The sequence below is a fragment of the Microtus pennsylvanicus genome, chromosome 2 (assembly GCF_037038515.1).
Source record: "Microtus pennsylvanicus isolate mMicPen1 chromosome 2, mMicPen1.hap1, whole genome shotgun sequence".
Classification (NCBI taxonomy): domain Eukaryota; kingdom Metazoa; phylum Chordata; class Mammalia; order Rodentia; family Cricetidae; genus Microtus; species Microtus pennsylvanicus.
The window spans coordinates 103,858,748-103,884,097 of NC_134580.1; the positions used below are offsets into that span (position 1 = coordinate 103,858,748).

The 25,350-nt window shown below is 44.5% G+C and overlaps 1 protein-coding gene across 1 annotated transcript in view; it reads right to left on the reverse strand.

Moving 5' to 3' along the window:
* Positions 1-2,699: 2,699 nt before the first annotated feature.
* Secisbp2l (SECIS binding protein 2 like) overlaps positions 2,700-25,350 on the reverse strand; it is a 50,886-nt gene continuing 28,235 nt past the window's right edge. Inside the window, exons 12-18 of the mRNA XM_075962034.1 lie at positions 21,903-22,072; positions 20,520-20,652; positions 18,270-18,432; positions 15,318-15,538; positions 13,609-13,763; positions 9,442-9,661; positions 2,700-6,563 (exon numbers count right to left, since the gene is read on the reverse strand). Coding sequence (XP_075818149.1) covers positions 5,908-6,563; positions 9,442-9,661; positions 13,609-13,763; positions 15,318-15,538; positions 18,270-18,432; positions 20,520-20,652; positions 21,903-22,072 — 1,718 coding nt within the window. The 3' untranslated portion in view covers positions 2,700-5,907. The remainder of the gene's footprint in view (positions 6,564-9,441; positions 9,662-13,608; positions 13,764-15,317; positions 15,539-18,269; positions 18,433-20,519; positions 20,653-21,902; positions 22,073-25,350) is intronic.

The following is a 25,350-nucleotide window of genomic DNA, read 5'->3' on the forward strand; positions in this document are numbered from 1 at the left end:
ACCTGAAGGTGAGTGTAGCAGTCACGCTAGTCAGTCATACAGGCCAGGCAGTGGAGGCACACACCTTAAACCCCAGCAGCCACACTAGTTAGCCACAGAGACCAGGCAGTGGGGATGCACACCTTTAATCCCGGCACTAGAGAGAAATATATGGTAATATAAGACAAGCACTCACTCTCATTCAGTCTGAAGATTTCATAGAGGTAAGAGCTCTCTAGTGGCTTGGCTGCTTTTGGTGCCCAAAGTTTGGGGTACAAATTCACAGAAGAGCCGTTTGCCTGTGACTTTATAGCCGCCAGCATAGGCCAGAACTACATGCAGTCAGAGTCACTGCCCAACTGGCTTGGTTTTTTTTTCTTCCCTGGCAGGCTCTCCCTGAACCCCCTTCTCTGTCAAACTAGCTAGCTGCATTGACATCCAGTCAGGCTGTTACTGTTCTACACAGCAGCAATAAGCCTCACATCTTCATCAACATGGCCAGTAGATTTAGTAAGACAATTGGGAATGCTTAAAGGGAGGAAGTAGTTAAAAGAGGTTTTTTTTTCCCTACATTAAATAATGTAAAAAGCAATTACAATGGAAGGATTTGGGCCTGTGTATGACAATATGTTTGAAAATGGAATGATTAAATAAGAGGATATCTAATTTATATGGGATTTATGTAATGTCATTGTAAACATTGTGAGCTTTATAATTTCTGTCTTATCAATAAGAAAGTTGGTTAATCTGAGTGCTAAGATACAGGCCTTAGAAAAACTTAATAAAAAAAACAGAACACAGAGATATTAAAATACAGACAGAGGAATTTAATGGAGAACCAATTTTGGCATTGCATTATAAGAATAGAGAGGAACAGCCTAAGGTTTTTACACAACCAAACTTAATATATCCAGTAACTGTCACGTGTTATTATTTAGACTGAATTCTATCACACAGCCAATGAACTACAGCATAGTGTAAACACACAGAGCAACCAAATGTGCCATATGATTTTCTTTGTGGTGGTATTTGTTTTCTTGGGTGGAACTACTCTGGTTTAGAAACCTCAAAGGACATTACTCGACAGATGGTCCAAACGCCCTCTTAAAATAAAACAACACGGGGGAGCCGGCGAGATGGCTCAGCGGTTAAGAGCATTGCCTGCTCTTCCAAAGGTCCTGAGTTCAATTCCCAGTAACCACATGGTAGCTCACAACCATCTGTAATGAGATCTGGTGCCCTCTTCTGGCCTGCAGGCATATATGCAGACAGAATATTGTATACTTAATAAATATTTTTAAAAAAAGATAAAACAACACAGTTTCTAAGTTATAGCATACCAGAGTAGGAACTAAGTACATGGTAGAAAACCTGTTGTTTAACATACTTCTGTGGTGATTTGAGTATGTATGGCCCCCATAGACTCTCATGTGTGAACGCTTGGCCCACAGGCAATAGCACTATTAGGAGGTGTGGCCTTGTTAGAGAATGTGTGTCACTGTGAATGTGGGCTCAGCTTCCTGTGACAACTGCTCTCTGTACATCAAGATGAAGAACTCTCAGCTACTCTCCAGCACCATGTCTGCCTGCGCACTGCCAAGACCCACCATGATGATAATGGACTAAGCCTCTGAAACTGTAAGTCAGTCCCAATTAAATGTTTCCCTTTATCAGAGTTGTCATGGTCATGGCGTCTCTTCACAGCAATAGAAACCCTAAGAAAACTCCCTTTCCCATTTCATGGCAGCTTTCAACTGTCTTCAGGGGCTACGCATACCTTCTTCTGGCCAATTTGAAGAAAAACCAAGCAACAAGCTTCTACAGCTTCTCAATGTTTCCGTGGGGTAGAGTTCACTGCTCAAAGTCCATGCTGCCCAGGAAGCGCTGTGTATACCTGGACACTCGAAGACACAATTAAGTGTAGCAGGCTTTCTTGAACCACCAGCCACCAAATCATGACACAGAGACTTATTATTAATTACGAAAGCTCAGCCTTAGCTTAGGCTTGTTCCTAACCGGCTCTTATAACTTAAATGAACCCATTTCTATTAGTCTCTGTGCTGCCTTGTGGCTCATGACTTTAACCTCTCCTCCTGCTTGTCCTGCTTCCTGTCTCCCCTGGAGTCTGTCCTAGGGCCTAGATTCATCTCCTCTTCTCTCTCTGCCACCTAACCTCTTCCTGCCTGGCTATTGGCCACTCAGATCTTTATTAAACCAATCAAAAGGCACCTCTGCACAGACATACCTTCACAGTGTAAAAAATGATTATTCCACAACCGTAAATCCGTGGCTAGAATTTGAATTCCAGACCTGACACTTACTGGCTGTAGGATCTTGAACAGTTTTAGTTTATCCTGGAAAGGAAAGCACAGCCTTGGTACCAACATGTTAGGGCTGCTGTGAGCCCTGAGGGATCTGCAGGAGTCTAACACCAGGCAGTCTGCTCAGAAGACAGGCGAGTGCCACAGATCATGTCGACCCCTCCACAGAGACTGCTATTACTCCATGAGAATCCTGGCAAAGCCATGCGACAAGGGAGGCAAAATCCTCAAAAATCAACCTGCACAGAGGAGATCAAGGAGCTGGAGTGACATCAAAATGCATTTCAATAACCACTTTGTTAGTAGAGAAGACCCTGCTAGTGCTTAGTACAAACAGCTGTACCTCACCTCTGAATGTGGGATAATGTTTATCCTTCACAAGAAAACACACCAGTCCTCTTTTGGTATAATCCACTAAATTTTGCTAGTTTTTATTAGAGCATTACAATTAAGACATTAAATTATAAATTCAGGTGGTATATTTAGAAATTAAATTACAAAACAATACAAATACTTTTAAGGTGTGATATGCCAACGAAGTTTAAATGTTATCATTAACCAGGGTTCAGTTTTTAGATTCTGCAGAATCTATGATGTGTACAAAGAATGAAGGGACAAGGAAGAAGGAAAGATGTTTGAAATAAACTATTCCACAGAAAAAAATTTAAATATAAAGATAAGCTTTCAGCAAATTAAATTAATGTTCTAATCTGTTGGCACAATGTACAGAAAATACTTACATGATAATTTCTTAAGCAAACAGCAGCTTTACAAACAGTAATACTTTATACATATATTAAAGTAACAATGTGTTACGATTTAGCAGTTTTGTGTTAGGAGTCGAAAATGAATGCAAAGATCGCTTTCTTTGCACATTGTAATTCCCACATCCCATTTTCCCCAGGTTATTAAAAAGATCACACAAGTATGTTATTTGGATATTAATTTGTCAATATTTAAATTATTTGAATTCCTTTTGACTAATTCTTTTCCAAATACTGGAAGCATATAAAATACCGTCTCTTCAAAAATGATCCCAGTCAAAGCCTGTAAAAACTTTTCAATGTATAACACATGTTATTTTTCCATGTTTAGTCAAAAGAAATTATATTACATCATTTACAAAGATTAAAACCAAAAAAAATGAAGCTCTTATGAACATCTGTCTTTGAGAAGTAATCTTCAGAACAAACAAGCCTAGCAGAGAGGGAGTCACACCAGAGGAGTGTAATTTATACTGTAATTCATGTACTGATAGAAATCTAACACTAATTATTGCCAGTAAAACTACATCTACACACTAAGGAAAAAATCAGTTTTTATTTCTTGTGCCGATAAACTCATCTTCTTACCATTAGATTTATTTCTAAGTCTCAAAGAGTGAATGATACCTACTTCCAAAAATAAGATTTTCCTATTTCTCATACCCCCTTCTAAAGCCTGGAACTCAACATACACGAACATCCCCAAATTTACCCAAAGGAAACAGATTATAAAGATATCGCTGATACGTATTTAAGGGTACTCAGAACTTCCTTTGATAAACTCTGGGCTGTCCTCTACAGTGACTGGCTTCCTGTGTAAAGTCTGTGGTCCCTTGGGTTTGGGGCAGGAAAGCCACTGCCTCTGAGAGGGCACTCACTGAACGTCTGACAGCGGCAGCAGAAGGAAGCTGCTGGTATTGTCAAGACTTCCTCAACTTCTCTTTTGGTACAAGTGTCAAACTCTAAAATGATGATCCACGCCCAGAAGAGAATCAAATACAAGGAATCTCTGAAAAGCCATTACCTCCAGATCAAGAGCTATGTGAACCACTGACACCCAACAGGAAACAACGTCATGAAAAGCAGGAGCTTTCACACCTACTTTCAAGACTGTCAGTCATCCAAACCTCTATCATTTCTCTACACATGTTAAGGCTTCCACATATGCAGACAGTAAGAATCCGCCCATGTACATCACACTGTATCAGCTTCATTCCTTACGTCTAACCGAAGTCTCGGATAATTAGTGCCTAAAGTCTGCACTGGACAGCAGTTTAGACTGTCCCCTTTAGCACACTAATCAAGTTGACTTTTTTTTTTTATAAAGCAATGCTTCTAAACTTTGACAATTTACAAATACTATACCATCAGTCAAGAATTTCATCCCTCCAGCATTAAATGCCAGCATTATAAAGCCTCAGAACTCTCACAGCAGGTCCAATTATTTCAGCAAAGACTTTCTTTAACTTGTCTCTTCTGCCTCTGGGAGACAAAGTCCTGCCCCGCATAAGCAGAGGAGGGGCATACACCGGCTGCTGCCCGCTTCTCTCTATGGAGAAAGCTCGTGTCCATCTGTGTACTGGTAGCTGGGGCTGAAGGAAAGGAGTTGAAGACAAAAGACGGATGATGTATGATTCTTCCATCTTACAGAAACTTGGAAGACAAAGGAATTCAGGTGATGGCTGGACAGCAAACAAAATAGCTCATTAAGATTCTTCCCCCCCCCCCACTCCTAGAGAGGGACAGAGATAGATAACCACGAATAAAATTAATTTCTGCATATGATAAATCATCTGAAGAATCCACATATTAGAATAACCTTCTCTTTTCTTCTACAGCTTCTTCCAAGCCTGATCCAAACAAGTCACAAACTGTGCAAAAGGCCTTTTCCTGACTTCCTGTAACTGTGATTCTTGCCATGAGGAAGGTGGATTTTAAAAAAAGATGAAATGACTTACAAAGTGGATTTGTCTGAATATGCAAACAGAACCACGCCTCAAGACACGAGGGTCTTAAAGCAAAAGCAAGAAGTATAACACAGCAGGACAGCCTTGCTTCTGGATGTCCACAGGGAATTGCTGTGTTAATACAAACCTGTACACTGTTCACCTGTCAGTGTTTGCCTGACTTTACATACTATGTACAAGAGCATTCCTGAGGTAAGAGGCAAGAATTAGACAGAACCTGGCAAGTTGCACCATGGTGACTGTCTGCTCTTACAAACATCTATCCCTTTCTACAAAGGTGGCCAGCGTGGTAACACTCCAGTGTTTGCCTAACTCCTGCAGGCTGTTTCAGCCCATCCCAACTTCTGTGGGTTACAATGACCAGCAGCTTCAGAAACAAGCACTGTGGACCAAGTAAAATCTGCACCCATTTTTAATGCATAGCACTGAGCAGCCTTGCTGCCCTTGACTTTAAGTCCCTGATCTACCTCTAGCACTTTTCATAAGCAGCTTCCACAACTCCAACAGACAAAAATTACCCTGAAGGAGATGGAATCAGCAAACACTGGTCCTTATAATCTCAATCTTTAGTTTCTAAAATAACCTTAAACAGCCATTAGCTGTTTTTTTCTGTAGAGTTTGGTCTTCTCTTTAATCATTATTTTTCATTACAAAGTAAGTTGAAACAAGTCTGAACTGTCTCCACAATTCTCAGAAAGAGACTTGGACACTAGTTAGGAGAGACGCTAGAGATCATAACAAAATAGGTAGAAGCTATAAAAGGTCTGTTGGGAATTAAAAACACAGTAAATAACTGGACAGTGGAAAACGCTGAGATGGAGTGTCAGGGACATGGCTGCAGCCAGACACGGCTGGAGACAGCTGACACTTCCTGAGTTACAGATTTGGGGGAGCAGAATTGGAATCAGAGTGCTCTTTGTTCATGGAAATGCTGGGCTTCGGCTGCTGGTCAGGGGTCCAGGTCTCACTATCCACCCCCGATTCCAGGCCCTCAGGTGCTTCTGCAGATTCCTCTCCACTTTGTTCTGCATTGTCTTCCTCAGAGCCAGGAAGGGCCTTGCCGAGCTGAAGGGTTTCCATAGTCCTCTGGGTCTCTGAGACCCAGGACTCAATTCTACTATTGAGTTGCACTTCTACTGATATGGGTTCGTGAGTATAATCTTCCTCCTCTTCCTCTTCTTCATCATCCTCTTCTTCAAGCATGCCAGGTACAAGAGTGCTGGTGGTGCTGGTGATGGAGGAATTCAAAAGATCTCGGCAACTGCCATCCAGGGAGCCCGTCTCGGTGCTCTGCTGGGAGGCCCACTCCAGGTCATCTGGCTTCAGCTCGTCCTTGTCACTTAGGGGCTTCCCCTGGCTTGGTGCTGAGGTAGTGCTGTCTGCAGCTGGTAGCGGCTGCTTCCTCACAAGGGTTGTGTCAAGGGCGAGTTTACTAGGCTTTTCAGAAGGGCCCTGCTTAGAGGGAAGCTCTTTCTCGTTCTCTGATGTTTCCAAGCCATCTGAAGTCTCCACCATGCTTCTCCAATTAGTTTCTACAAGCAGGAACACATTTTCGAGAATGAAAAACACTGTTTCAGAATCATGGAACTTATTTGAAACACCAAAATAAGGGGTAAGAATAACATATAAAAATTTGCTGGCTCAGCAACTAAGTGAGAAAATGAGTTTAAATGCTATAAAAATATAAAAATGTTCAAAACAATGTGCATTCAAATGAAGACCTAAGAGATAAAATGCAACGCTGCGTCAGAAAGCAGAAGGCCACATGCTAACAGCTGCTGGTGCTCACACAGAGCCTGCATATGAAAACAGTGCACTGTCTCTGAGGTTTGTGTCCCTACAGTTATGCTGACTTCAAGGACCCCAAACTCACAGGCATTACAGCCAAGATATATAGCAAAACAAAAATTCTGACCTTAAGGGTTTGGAAAAGCATATCACCTATGATTTGAGTCATATGTTTCATTATACACAACCAATCTAACCATACATTTCTAGTGTCTGGGAAAATCTGACTTCAAACACACCTCACTTGGCTTACACAGCATTAACAAACCACCTTCACAGACTTGCACTCTAGGGTGAACACAGTCTCACACTCCTGTTGGCTTAATTTTTAAATAAAAATATCCAATTATCTTACAGTAAATGCGTTTTATAGGAGTAATACTACTATCATGTTGTAATGAAAAGAAAAAACGACACACAACCTATATTTAACTTATTAGCCACAGACTGTACACACTGATGCAGGCAGCATTTGGGACACTTCAGTCAGGACACAGCTTATACAGAAAGGGGAAACAAACGAGAAGCCTTTCTTCCCTCCAGCTGCTTCAGCAGAGGCCAGATCCACTCCCTCCCTCCTACCTATGGATGCAGTCTACCGCCTATGTGCACAGTCTCATTAGTAACACAATCGTTCACAGTAGAAAAGCACAAGACACCAGCTGACAACCCTTACCCTATTTTTCTTCCTTATTCTATACCTCTATCCCACAGAACTCTTACTTTGTGTCACTTCTAGCTCAAAAACTACAATATGGTCACTGCTGTCTTAACTCAGGTCTTAATCTCTCCATTCATTTGCGGTACATTCCTAGCTTATTTTGCAAATTGCCTTTAGCTCTGTCTCATTGGCTTTTGGTGTCCTAAGACAAGATTCACACTCCTTAGCTAGCACCTCTGAGCCACTCAGGATCTGACCTTACCTACCTGTCTTTGTGGTCCCACTGCATCCTGCCCCCCATCGTGCAAGCTACCCCAAGTATCACTAAACTCTCACAGTGCCAGCAGTCCCAGGATAAGCTATGTCTCAGCACATATGCTCTGGGGAAGTCCAGATGACCATCCTGGGAGCCCTCCTTCCTGACTTTCCTAGGAGAGTCCCGACTGGACCCTCCGCACTTGACATGGCCACTGAAACGCACTTACTGTCCTATCTGACCTCCACCTTCCTCACTGCACCACATCTGCGCTCAGCGGCTGCCGCACAGGAAATAACATTTTGGAGGTGGGGCTGAGACAGGCTTTCTCTGTGCAGCCCTGGCTGTCCTGAAGTTTGCTCCATAGACCAGGCTGGCCTCCAACTCACAGCCATCTGCCTGCATTTGCCTCCCAAGTGCTAGGATTAAAGGCACCTGCTACCACCTCTGCCTGGCAGTAAATAACATTCTTAAAAACAGCTATCAAAGGCTGGTGACCATGGGAAAGTGAGCCCACTAAACTGTACCCCGACCACCACAGAACATGCTGTAGCATCCATCGCGGTGCCACATCCTATCATGAACATGTACACATGATACATACAGTTTTAAGAAATTAAAATAAGTTATTAGTTCATATATATTTCATTATGAAAAAAGCCTTAAGGTCACATTTACATTTCCTTTTATTGGCTTTTCTTTTTCCTAAAGAGAAGTTCAGCATTTAATTACTTCTTGAGTAGTGTTAAAAATAAAAACTAAGGCATCCCAAGTGCTGAGATTAAAGGCATGTGCCACCACTGCCCAGCTAGAAGCCTCAGGAGAGGTAGGCTTTGTTGGAAGAACTGCTGGAAGATTTTGAGGTTTTAAAAGCACACACCAGACCCAGTGTGTGTGTGTGTGTGTGTGTGTGTGTGTGTGTGTGTGTGTGTGTGTGTGTGTGTGTGTGTGTGTGTATCTGTCTATCTCTCTCTCTCTCTGCCTACGGATCTGGTTCTAACTACTGCTCCAGCACCTGCCTGCATGTCGTCATGTTCCCCACTATGATGATAATGGACTACACCTCTGAAACTGAAGCAAGCCCCACCTAAATGCTTCCCTTTATGAGTTGCCATGGCCACAGTGTCTCTTCACTGCAATAGAACAACTGACTAAGACAAAACGTGATTGAATTCCAGGGTCTTAAAGGGCAGTCTCAATAGCCCTGGTTGTCCTGGAACTTGTTATATACACCACGCTGGTCCTGTCTCTGTCTCCCAGGAGCTGAGATTAGAGGTGTATGCTACCTTGCCCAGCCAAATATTGTTTTAAATAATAATGTTTAAACCAAATTTTTTAACTTTCTTTTCATTTATTCTGTGTCTTTTATTAAGCTAATTTTTAAGCCAAACTTGATAATCAAGAATAAATAGGCTGGAGATGTGGCTCAGATGATGGAGTTCTTGCTTAGTTTGCACGGAGTCCTGGGCTTGCTTCCCAGTGTCAAATAAACTGTGTGTGGTAGCACATGCCAGTAATCTCAGCACTTGGGAGAGAAAGACAGGTGGGTCTGAAGTTCAAGGTCTTCCTCATCCACACAGTGAGTTCAAGGTCAGACTTCAAAAAAAAAAAAACGTATAAGAACAAACAAGTACAATGGAAGGTTTAATATAGATGGTTTTAACCACTTGAATCATTTCATTTAAAATGCTATGGGACACCTTACCATATTCCTTTTCATTTACTTCTGAAATAGGTTCAGAAATCACGCTGCAGAAGGAGATGGCACTGGCTGCAGAGGGGTTCCGAGAGTGGCCCATGTGGTGAGGCACTGTCTTCACGCTCTTCAAGGCTTCCTCTGCCTGCTCCTGCTCTGTTGCTGCAACCATGTCTTTATACGCCTTCCTGGCTTCCTCGGTAAGCTCCACTAATCTATTAAATAGGCTCTAAAAAGACAGAGATTCCTCTGTGACTAACCATGGTTTTTTATGAAGTTTTTTACATCTTTAGTTTTGGGCAGTTCATAAACCACAGAACCTTACGAAATGCACGCAACAGATGTGACTTACCAATCCTCACAGGGCTGAGCCAACTGATACTAGCACAAGCCTCTAAATGCAATCCATTTAAAAGTTTCCACAAACAGCCCCTCCTTTAGTCTGCACTACAGAGAGTAAGAATGGAGCGTAAGCTCTTCTCTTAGGGAAAAGAGCACAGTGGCTCAAGGTTTCTAAAAACAAACACTGGACTAACAACACTGGAGCTTTTAAAGAAGGCACTGAATCTCATTGTGGGCCTCACTGAAGAATTCAAAGAATCATCTGGCACAGAACTTGAAAACGGGTACAGTTCTGAGACGGAAGGACAGGCAGTTTTCACTAGCTAAGTGTGGGAAACAGTTAAGGGAGACACAGAGAAGCGCAGGCTGGTTTGGGGGGCAGTGGCAGTCTTACTTGGGTTAGAAGGTGAGGGAATGAGCATGTGTAGGGAGGTGGTCAGGGGTACAAAAGACGGCAGTTTCCACTGGGGCAATGGTGGCACACCTTTAACCTTTAATCCCAGCACTCGGGAGGCAGAGGCAGGCGGGTCTCTGTGAGTTTGAAGCCAGCCTGGTCTACAAGAGTTCCAGGACAGGCTCTAAAGCTACAGAGAAACCCTGTTTTGAACCCCCCTCCCCCCCAAAAAAAAAGAAAAAGAAAAAGATGGCAGTTTCCAAAGGAATCTAAAGTCCTCTAGCTAGGTGTGATGACAGATACCTTAATCCTGGCAGAGGCAGGTAGAGTTCTGTGAATTCCAGGCTTGCCAGAACTCTATAGTGAGTTCTTTCCCAAACAAACAAAAAACAAAAATAAAAAAGACAACCTTTCTGCAATGCTCAATTGTGGGAAGAACTAAAAAGAGGCTAAAGGAAGTTGGTTTGTATAGATAAGGTTAGGACTTGACAATAGTTAAAATATAACACAATAGGCAAGCATGATTATTAGAACAAAGGCAAACTATAAGAACAGAATACAGGGCCTGGAAATAGATTAACCTAAACTTCCTCCATCAATAGAAGAAAAATTAGTATGAATGAAATAACTGAAGTGAAATGGAGGGGACATGGGGCAGCCTCATGGTCAATAAAATGGCCATATTGACGAGCAACAAAGCTGCACTTCAACAGCAGAGACAAAGCCTAGCGCTTCCTGGCATCATTCAAAGACTCTGCTCAGGGGAAGGATGTAGTAATAAGGGCGGCGGGGCTGCGTCTCCCCAACATCCCAGCCGCCTGCTCGGCTAGCTTTTGCCCCAAAATAACAACACACAAACTGTATTCTTTTAAACACTGCTTGGCCCTTTAGCTTTAGCCCTTACTGGCTAATTCTGATATACCGATCAACCCATCTCTAATAATCTGTGAGCACCGGTCTTACCGGGAAGATTCTAGGTCGGAGCTTCATCGCGTGTGTCTGCCCGGGAGCGGGGCATAGCGTCTCTCTGAGGTGTCTGCTCCCGAGAGGAGAGCTGTGGAGTCTGAGCTCACTTCCTCTTCCTCCCAGCATTCTGTTCTGTTTACTCCACCTACCTATGCTCTAACCAATAAAATGGGCCAAGGCAGTTCCTTTATTAGCCAATGACCTTCCTCCATCAGAAGGAGTGGTGCTTTTTTTCACTCTGTAGCTCCACTGCCTCTGCCTCCCAAGCACTGGGATTAAAGGTGTGCACAACTACCTGCCTGGTACCCCTGGCAAATGTTTTAATGTCTTGGTTAGTAAGACAATAAACATGTATCATCAGAGAATTTCAACATGGCTTGATATATGTTGAAGTTTATATATAAAAGTCAGACAGCGTGGAAAGTACAAGAGGCTTTCTTCACTCTCCTGGGCACTGCCATTACTGCCACACTGCTGCTCAGAGACCAGGAACGGCGAATGCTGCTGCTCGCTGTGCTGCTGCTACGGCGGCAATGCTGCACCTACCTGTCAAGCACACACACTGCTTTTACAGAGGAAGAAGAATGGTTAAAAGCGGTCCCTTCATGGACCACTAATAATGACAAATTTTATTTGTAGTGTCTAACAAACCACACATTTGAATGAAACTAGTAAAAAGAGAACAGGCATGAAGCTTTATGATTTTGAGATTGAAACAGGTATTATAAGCAGGATAGACAGAAACAGTCAGAAACTAAAGGATATAAGAAAAGAAAAGAAAATACTGAAGAAGGAAGTTCTGGTCCATTCCTTTGGATGACTCACTCCTGGAATGTGTTAACAGGAAGGAGAAAGAGAATAGGCCTCTAAAGTGTGTGTGGGTGTGGGTGAGTGGGTGTGTGCGGATGCACTACAGGAAGTGTGTGAGGTGAGCAGGTGTATGCGGATGCACTACAGGAAGTGTGTGGAGGTGAGCAGGTGTGTGCGGATGCACTACAGGAAGTGTGTGAGGTGAGCAGGTGTATGCGGATGCACTACAGGAAGTGTGTGAGGTGAGCAGGTGTATGCGGATGCACTACAGGAAGTGTGTGAGGTGAGCAGGTGTATGCGGATGCACTACAGGAAGTGTGTGAGGTGAGCAGGTGTATGCGGATGCACCACAGGAAGTGTGTGAGGTGAGCAGGTGTGTGCGGATGCACCACAGGAAGTGTGTGAGGTGAGCAGGTGTATGCGGATGCACCACAGGAAGTGTGTGAGGTGAGCAGGTGTATGCGGATGCACCACAGGAAGTGTGTGAGGTGAGCAGGTGTATGTGGATGCACTACAGGAAGTGTGGGTAGGTGAGCAGGTGTGTGCGGATGCACCACAGGAAGTGTGTGAGGTGAGCAGGTGTGTGCGGATGCACTACAGGAAGTGTGTGAGGTGAGCAGGTGTATGCGGATGCACCACAGGAAGTGTGTGAGGTGAGCAGGTGTATGCGGATGCACTACAGGAAGTGTGTGGAGGTGAGCAGGTGTGTGCGGATGCACTACAGGAAGTGTGTGAGGTGAGCAGGTGTGTGCGGATGCACTACAGGAAGTGTGGGTAGGTGAGCAGGTGTATGCGGATGCACCACAGGAAGTGTGAGGGGTGAGCAGGTGTGTGCAGATGCACTACAGGAAGTGTGTGAGGTGGGCAGGTGTGTGCGGATGCACTACAGGAAGTGTGTGAGGTGAGCAGGTGTATGCGGATGCACCACAGGAAGTGTGTGAGGTGGGCAGGTGTGTGCGGATGCACTACAGGAAGTGTGGGTAGGTGAGCAGGTGTGTGCGGATGCACTACAGGAAGTGTGGGTAGGTGAGCAGGTGTATGCGGATGCACTACAGGAAGTGTGTGGAGGTGAGCAGGTGTATGCGGATGCACCACAGGAAGTGTGGGTAGGTGAGCAGGTGTATGCGGATGCACTACAGGAAGTGTGTGGAGGTGAGCAGGTGTATGCGGATGCACCACAGGAAGTGTGTGGAGGTGAGCAGGTGTATGCGGATGCACTACAGGAAGTGTGTGGAGGTGAGCAGGTGTATGCGGATGCACTACAGGAAGTGTGTGGAGGTGAGCAGGTGTATGCGGATGCACTACAGGAAGTGTGTGGAGGTGAGCAGGTGCGGATGCACTACAGGAAGTGTGTGAGGTGAGCAGGTGTGTGCGGATGCACTACAGGAAGTGTGTGGAGGTGAGCAGGTGCGGATGCACTACAGGAAGTGTGTGGAGGTGAGCAGGTGCGGATGCACTACAGGCCAAAGGCAGGTGCCGCTCCTCAGGGGCCTTGCCTTGTTGACCTCTCACTGGCCTGCAGAGATGCACTTGTCTCCGGCTCCCCAGTGCTTGGGTTTAAGCATGCACACACCACCTTGCCTGGCTTGAGGTGGGTTCCAAGGATCAGACTGAAGGTCATTTACTAAGTCACCTCCCTGGGCCTGTCTCCTCTAATTTCTTACCTCAGCACCAAAATAGTTGAAGATTCCCACAACACTAACAGGAACCAACTTGTTCACGCAGCGTCCCAAAGCTTTCCTTCCAAGGGCAAACACAAAAGGAATCTCCTGTTCCCGGGCCATGGCTATGACATTGTAGAGGGCCTCATCTAGGCCACCTAAGGAAATCAACAAGGGGAGAGGCGTCCATTCAGTCACCTTCATGCTGGAGCTAACCACGCTAAAAACAGAATCCTGCAGCAAAGGAAGGTCTTCCTTGAACTGTAACACACAACAGACTCTCTCTCTGTGTCTCTGTCTGTCTGTCTGTCTGTCTGTCTGTCTCTCTCTCTCTCTTTCTCTCTCTCCCCCTTACATGTTTGTCTTTCTCCAAAATAAAATCCCAAATTCCTTCAAACACAGTACTTTAGTTTCTCTATCTAATAGCATAGCAGGAATCCAGGTTCAATGCAACAAACATTTTTGAAGAAACTAGTTGACACTGTTAACAGTAGCTTCTTCTTTCCTTTACAGTCTCTAAGCCCAGTAACACGAGATCATATTTAGGGAGACAGAAGAACATGGCGATGCAGGTGTTTTCTCTGGTCACACAAGGCTGCGCACCATGTGAGGTACTCCTGTGCCAGCTTACCAAGAGCCTTTCTATGAGTACTGGATATTGTTGTGTCAACCTGCCATGAGCCTCCACACACTGGCCTATGGGTAAGCCAATGGTGCACTTTATTAATTAGTGATTCATGTGGGAGGGCTCAGAGCATTGTGGATGGGATACCCCAAGGACACCCCTGTGCTGGTGGTCCTGGGTTCCATAAGAAAGCAAGGCTAGCCAGGTGTCCCAGCACTCAGGAAGCAGAGGCAGGTGGATCTCTGTGAGTTTGAGGCCAGCCTGGTCTACAGAGCTAGTTCCAGGACAGGCTCCAAAGCTACAGAGAAACCCTGTCTCAGGGTGTGGGCATGGGGAGGAAAGAAAGCAAGGCTAAGGAAACCATTGGGGGGGGGCAGTAAGCAGCACTCCTTCATGGTGTCTGCATCGGCACCTGTCTCTAGCTTGCTGCCCCGAGTTCCTATATTAACTTCCCTGAATGATGAACTAGACCCTTTCCTCCCCAAGATGATTTTGCCCATGATATGTTATCACAGCAATAAAAACCCTAAGATACCAATGTAACCGCTGGTTTCTGGGAGACAAATCACCATAAGCAGAAGCTGAGATCTTTACCTTTTTTAATAGTGTTTTTATTTTATTTAATTGATTAATTAATTTAATTTTTGAGACAGGGTTTTTCTGTATAGCTCTAGCTGTCCTGGAATTCACTTTGTAGACAGGCTGGCCTTGAACTCACAGAGATCTACCTACCTCTGCCTCCCCAGTACTAGGTTTAAAGGTGTGCGCCACCATTGCTTGGCTTTAAGAGAAGAATATACAGACGCAGAGTACTGTACCTTGACTAGGTCTAGTCTGACCATAGGAAGGAGACACTTGGTGGGCTTACCAGAGATGTTTAACCACTGTTAACACCTAAAGATTCTCTTACAATCCTGTCTTACACCTACTTAATTTTAGGTATTGAAAGATTTCGTTTTCTCATGCTCAAAATTTATTCTGTGGCTATACTATAGAGAAAGATGTGGCTCCCAGCAGCAAGGCTTGCTCAAATTCCCTGCAATGGTAATGAACAAATGGCAACTACTTCTGAAGCGAATGCACACACCCTTTGACTGGATCTTCTCACAGTTCGGGGAAATGATGACACACTTGATCTTGTTCAGCTTCATGTGCTTCGTGACCTCCCTCAGCCCCATGACCAGCCGCCGCCTGGCTTTGGCTCTCACGGGGTCCTTCTGGTAGATGCGCTCCTGGAAACTGACAAGTTCTTGCAGAAGGAGAGTCACACATTCATCAATTTCTTTAGAGAGAACCTGATTACAATATCTGGAAAGGAAGCAAAGAGCCAGGTAATTCCATCCTAATTTATTTTCCTGTAATTACAAACTTATATCAGGAAAATATCTTTGACATCCAACATGGCATGTTTATAAAATGTCCTCTGTCTCTATAACATGTCAATCAGAAAAACAGCAATACTGATTATTTTTTGAATTTCCACAAAGTAGCTTGTAGTCCAGGGCAGGCTGCCACATGAAAATACTACTGCACTTCCAATTATTCAATTTCTAAAGGTATAAACTGAATGCTGGCTTGCTAAGAGGTCACTGTGACATAAAAGCACTAGAGGTGACGTAATGTCTCTGAAGCTCTCTGTAACCATCCATCCCTGCAGGGAGGAGAGCCTGACACTGCTGGTGGTAGAAACTGGAGCATGGCAGAAATCAGAACCACCACAGGGATCAGCTATACCACTCCTGGGGATACACCTGAACTCCAAGTTACCAGAGCAAAGAGATCAGTGTATACCCATGCTTATCACCATACTATCCACAATAATTAAGAAATGGAACCAGCCTAAATGCTTTTCAACATAAATGGCTAAATGAGATTGATAGAAATTTATTAATATATACCGGAATTTTAGTCAGCTGCCAAGAAAAATAAAATCAAGACATTTGCAAGAAAACAGATGGAACTAGCAATCATTATGCTAAGTAAAGTAACAAAGACTCAAGGAAATATTGCATGCTTTCTTTCATGTAGAATTTAGATTTATGTGCATATGCGTACACCTGAGTACAAGCATGAAGTAGAAAATGATCAGAGAGGGCAGAAGAAATCTTACAGAAGGGAGGAAAACAGAAAGTAATGCAACATTTGTTTTTGTTTTTTAAGACAGGTCAACTATGTAGCCCTGGCTGTCCTCAAACTCACAGAGATCCACCTGCCTCTGCCTCCTGAGTGCTGGGACGAAAGATGTGTGCCACCACCGCCCGGCAAAGGCAAGTGATGTGAGCAGAGTACTGCTTGGGACAAGAAAGTGAAGCAGCACACGGCAGGCACTGGGGAGAGGGCAGCAGGTGGAGAGGGCATGAATGAGCACAAAGCACAGTGATACCTATGTAAGGAAACCCTCCCCTTTATGTGCTAAATTAAAGAAACTCAAGGCTGTGGACAGTCACTGCATAGCCCACTGACCTCACAGTCCATCTATTGAACCTGCTTTCTTTTGCTAACAGAGAACATGTTAGAAAACATGCCAAGAAACCCAAAACCCTTCGTCCTCTGATCCTGGGCAAGTCTCAGCCACGGAAGCATTTCCAGTCACAAAAATCAGTTTGGTTAGATGTTCTGAAAGCCTGTGACTACAGATGATGAACTCAATAGGTAAACTGAGGCCTTATGGCTTTTACATCTAGCAGAGAATCAAACAGAGGTCATTTAAAATGTCAGCTCTATCACAAAATCAGTGTGTGGTTACTGTGCACTTAACCCCAGGGTGAGAAAGTCATCCAAGTTTACGTGTGGACCATCCGATGTCCTACATCTTATCTCACCTCCACAGAGGCTGTAGTCTACATCATACAGTGAAAACATGTCCAGGGAATTTCACATTTTGCATCAAAATGTCTAAGCAAGTATGACAGAATTTCAGAAGATAGAAATATACTCAAAGAATTCAACATCCAACTTCTTTCTTCTTCCTGTTTCAAGCTGTTCGTTTCATACATATGTAATTTATTTTCCATGTGTTTCATCTGCTTGACACCTGCTGTCTGACATAAAATTAGCTGCTCAGAGCCTGAAGAGAGGCTTCTGGACCACACTGACTCTCACTCTAGGATTCCTTCCTACAGCATTTTTAAAGTAAAACCACTTCATCCACACAAATACTAAAATATGCCCCAGCAGTTAGCTTAGTGATTCCCTAATTATCCTAATTCTTAAACCTAGACATATTTGCTTAAAAGCAAGTACTGGAGCCGACTGTGTTGCTCTGTGGTCAAACACTTGACCAGGAAGCAAGAGGCCCTGAATTCAACCTCTAGCACAACAAAATGAACAACAAACAAAAACAAATGGCACGGCTTTACGTGACAGATTCAGTCTTGAACAAAGAACCCTATTATATGTTATTAACTGATTAGCGAGCTTTTTAAAGGACCTGTGTTATATGCAAAAAATAGACAAAACATAACCAAAAAACCAAAAACTCCAAAGCATCTGCAGGGGCAAAACCCATGGTACATTACATTCTACATGCACATATATATAACACACATATACACAATATACATGTGACGTAAGAGGCCAGGATTCTGGGATAGAAATGCCATATGTGATAAAGAAAACATTACTGCTGGGCAATGGTGGCACATGCCTTTAATCCCAGCACTCGGGAGGCAGAGGCAGGCGGATCTCTGTGAGTCGAGACCAGCTTGATCTACAGAGCTAGTTCCAGGACAGGCTCCAAAGCCACAGAGAAACCCTGTCTCGAAAAACCAAAAAAAAAAAAAAAAAAGAAAAAAAAGAAAAAGAGAAAAGAAAACATTACTGTGAAATCCCACACCATGGATACTGACAGCAGTACTGCTTTAACAGACCCAAACCCTGTTAAACAAGAGCAGCAGCCTTTGCGTTCCACCTTGCTCCACTTACCAGGTAACAAGAATACGAATTCAGAAAAACCAAGATTCTTCAACTGTTTGACCTCAATAGTGGTGGTGGTGGGGGGGGGGGGGGGGACGGCGGACAAAAAACAAAAAAAACTTACTCTCGAAATCTCTTGCTGTGGATTTTGGTTATGGTTGAGGAAGCCATTGGGCTGCCTATGCCGGAACTGGCAGGAGAACCTTGCGACACAGGTGTCATGCAGTACGGAGAGTCCTGACTTGCTGGAGACAGTGAAGCATCACTGGGCATGCTCAGTCCAGTATCTGTGGAGATGCAAGTGAAAGGGAAGGCCCTGACAACTTCAAATGCTAAGAAGCTCCAGGCGGACACAGACAATTTAGATGGCAGAATTTTCTCAGGTCATACCCTAACTCTCTGGAAGCTAGTAAGTTAGGTATTTTCCTATCACAAATCATTATTTCCTACAAACTAACAGAATAAAGTATGTAACACCTTCATACTAAAAAAAAAAAAAAAAACCAAGCATAGCTTAGAAGTTTCCACAGAGGAGATGGGGAAGCAAATTTTCTAAGACACATACCCAGAGATCTGTACCTTTCTGCAGTGTTTCTACACATCTCTATCTCGCCACCTATTTCTTGAATCTTTCTTTCAAATTCTATGTGGTAGTGACAAGGACAATCCTATGTCACTCCATGTCTCCTGACTGTCTACACCCTCACCTGCTCACCCTCCTGTCTACACCCTCACCTGCTCACCCTCCTGACTGTCTACACCCACACCTGCTCACCCTCCTGTCTACACCCTCACCTGCTCTCCCTCCTGACTGTCTACACCCACACCTGCTCACCCTCCTGTCTACACCCTCACCTGCTCACCCTCCTGACTGTCTACACCCACACCTGCTCACCCTCCTGACTGTCTACACCCACACCTGCTCACCCTCCTGTCTACACCCTCACCTGCTCACCCTCCTGACTGTCTACACCCACACCTGCTCACCCTCCTGACTGTCTACACCCTCACCTGCTCACCCTCCTGACTGTCTACACCCACACCTGCTCACCCTCCTGACTGTCTACACCCTCACCTGCTCACCCTCCTGACTGTCTACACCCTCACCTGCTCACCCTCCTGACTGTCTACACCCACACCTGCTCACCCTCCTGACTGTCTACACCCACACCTGCTCACCATTCTGACTGTCTACACCCACACCTGCTCACCCTCCTGACTGTCTACACCCACACCTGCTCACCCTCCTGACTGTCTACACCCACACCTGCTCACCCTCCTGTCTACACCCTCACCTGCTCACCCTCCTGTCTACACCCTCACCTGCTCACCCTCCTGTCTACACCCTCACCTGCTCACCCTCCTGACTGTCTACACCCACACCTGCTCACCCTCCTGACTGTCTACACCCACACCTGCCCACCATTCTGATGCCTCTCCTGAGTCTCCTCTTCCCCACCTACTTATCTGGCCTTTGCTTCTGTGCTTAGGCTCCACACTTTTAGATGCAAACTATCAACTCTGCTGCTTCTTCCTAAGTTACTGCTTCTCTTCAACAGGTAAACTTTGAAGTGCATTTGTATATTCAGTTTAATAATTAACAAAGTTACACATTAATCCTATCTGTTTACTGGATTATCAGCCCCTGACAATGAGCCTCTGATTGTTCTGTTTTCCAGCCTCTTACCTCCACTACTTAGTGAACACATTTGGTAGTTATTTGGTCAAAATCAGAGGGATGAATGGGTGAATGGGCACACATAAATCTAGGGGAATCATACTGAGAATAAAGGGAAACCGCAACCAAACACATCCTAGATAAATAATGCTTGGGAATAAATTCACTTTTCGAAAAGCAGTGAAAAACTCCTATTTGATTTCTGCACAAATCAGATTGACCTTGCTGAAAAACTCTGTGTGGCTACTTAATGTACCAGATAGAACCTCTCTGCTGGAATGTGCTGGGCATGAATAGAATCTTTCTCTGCTTTGTAGTTCTCTACTCCTTGTACCTTATATATTAATTCCCTCAAATCAAGAAAGGAATCAATAAAAAATAATCTGAAAAACATTCCTAAAAAGAAAACAACTGGCAAAAAGTGTTCCCTACGTAAAAGATGATGAACAAGAATTCTTACGACAATCCCAGGAGTCCCAGGCACTCGGAAGATCCTAATGTTTGAGATGTTACTACAAATGATGGCTCCAGCCTCCAAAGTGTTAACGACCTGCTATGTAACACCTGTCCACCCTCTCAGCCATCCGCCTTCAAAAGATACCGTGTAAGTCAACGCACATAAAATACAGTGTTCAGCCAGTGAGGCTTTCCTCTCAGTGGCAACACTGCAGACAGGACAGAGAGAGGTGTCCTCACCTTCCTGGGAGACGGTCTCCTGAGGCAAGTCACTGGTGAGGTCCAAATGCGCTTCTGTTGGCTCCTCAGCTCCCAAAACGCTGTGTTCCACAGTCAGACGTCCCTTCTTCTCCTCTCGTTCTTTCAGAATAACCTGAAAGCCATTGCACAGTTCCTCAGTTACTGCTCACTCCTCAACTAGGTGTGAACTATTTCAATGGCACGGCCAAGAGGGCTTCAGTTGGCTGCATTATCTGACCTGCACAAATGTGACTGTTACTTTAGAAACTGCAAATGGAAGGGGATGCTGTACAGAGAATACAGGGAGAGTGCGCTCAGAGTGCACAGCCAGACACATTCACCTGCTTCCATCTCCAAATAAAGGGAAGCAGGATGCTGGGAGAAAACAAACACCCCACACTGCCTCAATCTTGAAACCCTAGGTGTCCAAGGAGGATTTCCCAAACAGTGACTAACTGTAAGTTTAGAAACCAACTTACAGTTCATGTGATTGACACTCTATAGTTTTCAACCATTCGGGAATGAATTGCCCCACTCTGACCCTACTAGACCAAAGCAGATACCATCACCAATTTATGGCTAAGGAAGATGGGGGTAAAAATGTGGGCCTAAAGCTGCTCTCCTACATACAGAGCAAACACTGAGGCTATCAGGTGTGGGGCTAGCAAGCTGGAGGCAGAGTGCCTGTCTCAGGTATATTAGGTCTCAGGTCAGACCTCCAGCACTGAAAAGATATGAGAAGGAGAAAGGGGGGCACGGCTGTGGAGATGGTGCAATGGTTAAACTGCTTGCTGCACTCGCTTACAAGTGAAGTTCGGATCTCCAGAACACACAAAAATGCCAGGTGGGTGTGGCAGATCACCCAAGAATCAGGGCCCAGGAGGCTGAGATGTGGTTCCTGAAGCAAGCTGGCTGGCCAAACTCACCATATCGGTGAGCTGTGGGTTCAACTGAGATACCATTCCTCAAAGAACAGGGAAGAACAGGGTCAAGAACAGTTGAGAAAACTTGGCCATGAACCTTAGGCTTCTACATGCAGGCCTCCACACAGGCATGCCAACATATGCATGCCCACACATACACCTAAGAGGAAAAAACGCAAAGGGAGGACAGATCTGAGCTTCTAATTTCTAAGGATTTAGTGTTGGGATATGAAATGTTTGGCTGCTTACTTTCTAACCCTTATAGAAACCTTCACTTTGTAGGACCTTCTTACACAAGACGACTGCCATACAATGCTGGTCTGAATTAACCAGTCACACATAGCCGTGTATAGGAATATATTACAATATCTGCTTCCTAAAACACAACTAATTTTGCAAAGAAATAAAAAGTAAACGCTTAATTATCCTATAAAAGAGACATCTCTAGATTGGGGGTTACCTTTTTGAGTGCTGTGGGTCGTTTTAGCTTTGCAATTTCCTTCTCTTTTCCTTTCTTTGCTTTGGAGGAAGTAATGTCCAGAGAATTAGAGGACGTCAAACAGGGCTGACTTTTGGCTAAAGGCTTTCTGGTGGCAGAGTCTTTCGTGTGAAAAGCAGCTGCGGTGGCGACTGCAAACAAACAAGAACACATTAGCTTCACTACTGCAGCCACATCCATACACCGGGACAACTTCTAGTATTAAATCTTCAAAAAACACAAGCATTGTCTCCCCAGGACAAAAAAGACATCACAGTATCAGGCCCAGCAGAGTCCCTCAGACACACCTTCTTCCCGAGTCTTCAACCTAAGACTAGGATGTAAGTCAGTGCAGTCAGCTGACCGAGAGGTCTCAAGCAAGCCTGAACTGTTAGTTCAACTCCACTTCAGCAACCAAGCATGCACATTCTCTGCAGCTGCTCCCAGTTAGACTGGCCCACCTTTGGTGTGCTCACTCCTACAGACGTGGCTACTCATCCTTACATACTCCTGCAGTCTGTCTATCGCTCCTCTTTAGCTGAGAGTCAGGAAGGAAATTCTCTCACCCACTCTCAGTGCTACTCAGCACCGGCTACCCCCCTGCTCATACCCTCAGTCTTTAACCCTGATCTTTCAACGTTTTCTAAGCCTCCAATCTCAACCCCTTCACTCTAGCAGAATGTTCCTGTCACTTTCTTGAGAAGATATTGCTCAAGTTACAAAAAACATCCAAAAGGAGGGGGCAGATATCCTTACAAATGTCCAAGGCCCACTAACAAACCCGGCCCATGTCACCTTAGTTCCTCTAGTACCTTGTGCTGATCCTTTTCATACTCATTTCCTCCACCCCGTGTTCTCTGACCCACTCCCCTTCTATCGAAAAGAAAAGAGGGGTTGGGAGGCAAACACACCTCAACTGGCTTGCCTTCAGCCTAAGGCACTCTTACTGCCCAATCTCTACCAGCTAGATGTCTCAGCATCATTCTGATATCATTTTTTTCCAAACTACTAGCATCTGATTTTGGCCATATTCACTGTATTTTAAGTACTACTGTCAAGACCCAATAGAAGCCAGACAGTGGTGGTGCACACCTTTTTTAAATCCCAGCACTCAGAAGGCAGAAGAAGGCAGATCTGAGTTAAGAGGCCAGCCTCGTCTACAGTGCATGTTCCAGGACAGTCAGGACTATACAGAAAAAACCTGTCTCAATGCCCCTCCCCAAGGATCCAACAGAACCATTTGCAGTTGCCAAATACAATTTTCCAATCTTCAAAAATTCTTCCTGGGACACCATTCACTCATGTTTATATGTGTGGCTCCTCTTCCTTCTGTCCCTGAAATCCAGTCACTCCATGGGCTTTCCCCTCACTTTAAATGCACTGACTTCTAATCTGAACTACACATGCATAAACACATGACAAACGCAGTCTCCAGGGCCTCGACTGCTAGCATTTCAAGTTCAAAGCCACTGTCAACTCTCCTCATGTCACTGTGGTACCCTTGCAGCCTTCTTCACTAAGCCAGAGAGCACAGGTAGGGTGCTGTATAGGTGAGAGTGCACCTGCACATGTGTGCACGCCCACAGGTGAAGACCAGATGTTGGTGCTATGTGTCCCCAATCACTCTTGCCCCGAGATTTTAAGACATGGTCTCCCAGGGAACCTGCAGCTCACCACTTCAGCTACACTAGCTAGATAATGAGCTCCCGGGATCTGCGGGCTCTACCTCTAGCACCTGGACTACAGGCATTGCTGTCCATGCCAGGCTTTAGATGGTACCATGGATCCAAATGCAGGCCTCATGCTCACACGACACGCACTTTACTGATGAATGATGAAGCCATCTCTGTAACACTCTGGAGCTGTCTTTGGCCTGTCTCTAAATCCTGCTATTCCTTGCTCCATCAATTCCTTACAAATTTTTCACTCCCATAATTTCATTCTTTTCTTGAATTTCCCAACAGCTTTCTTTGTATCCAATACTCTCAAATAAAGATTGGTGATTGAAAGGAGTCTCGTTTCTATCTGCTAGGAATCCTATCCATTCTCCAAAGCCCAATTCAAACCCCACCTTCCATGAAGTCACTTGTTAACCAGTATTTCTCTTCATCTATACCATCAATCCCTCCCATACACAGGCTCACAGAACTCGCTGCATCTCTCCTGAGGTACTTCAGTTGATCAGTTATTCATGTGTGTCTCCTCTCCCACAGGGCTATAAACTTTTAAAAGGAGATTTATCTTATGTATACAAATGCTTTGCCTGGAGAGATGGATGTGTACCATGTGGATGCTAGGTGTCTATGTCAGAGCGCATTATATCCCCTGGATCTACAGTTATGAGTGGTTATGAGTTGCCACTTGAGTACTGGGAACTAAACCCACGTCCTCTGCAGCAAGAACAAGTGCCGACTGAGTCAGCTATGAGCTTCTTGAGTGGGCCTATCCTCACCATCTCCATAACCCCAACAGCTCCAGACAGCGCTTCCTAAGCACAGATATTCTGAGTTGTTTAACAACATTTTTAAAATATTTATTTATTTTATGTATATGAGTGCTCTACCTGCATGTATGCCTTTATGCCAGAAAGGGGCATCAGATCCCAGTACAGATGTTTCTGAGCCACCATGTGGTTGCTGAGAACTGAACTCAGGACCTCTGGAAGAACAGTCAATGTTCTTAACTACTGAGCCATCTCTCTAGCTCTTAACATGTATTAAATCAACCAAAGTTGTAGAGATGGAGATTTAGGTCAGTGGAAGAACACTTGCCTGGTATGCATAAGACCTTCAGTTCAAGCCCCAGCATTGCAAAAAAATACATGGAAAAAAATATGGTGATTAGAGATTCAGTTCAATGGTAGTGTTTGTCTAGCCAAGCACAGGCCCTTGCTTAGACAAGCTTTAGTTCTCAGTAACTAAAGAAAAAAAAATAGTTAAAATGACAAATGGCTAGGAATGGTGGCTCAAACCAGTAGTTCCAGCATTTGGGAAACTAAGGCAGTCTTATTTTAAAAAACAAAAACAGAAATAGCAACAACAAAAATTCCAACAATCACAGGTTAATAACCTCTTCTTTGTAATAATGTTCATTAGTTCACTGAGTGATTATAACACAGGTTTTCTAAGTAGTATATATCTATCAGCTCATTTATTCCCCCAAACAACCTTGAAGTAGGAATCTTCACTGCTCTGTTTTAATGTAGGGAATTAAAGTACAGGAAGATAAATATCTGCCTAAAGAAACAAATCAAAGAGCAGGAGGCCAAGCTCAGCAGTTTGACTGGAACCCAAGCTGTGAGCTGAAAGGCCACTTCCTCTGCTGTATCCAGGGGAGGCGACTGCCACTCTTCACTCTCAGTAGCATGCAGCTCTATGCATCAGTGTCACCTCTACCAAGAGTCACTCAAAGCACAGGTCTCCACTACATG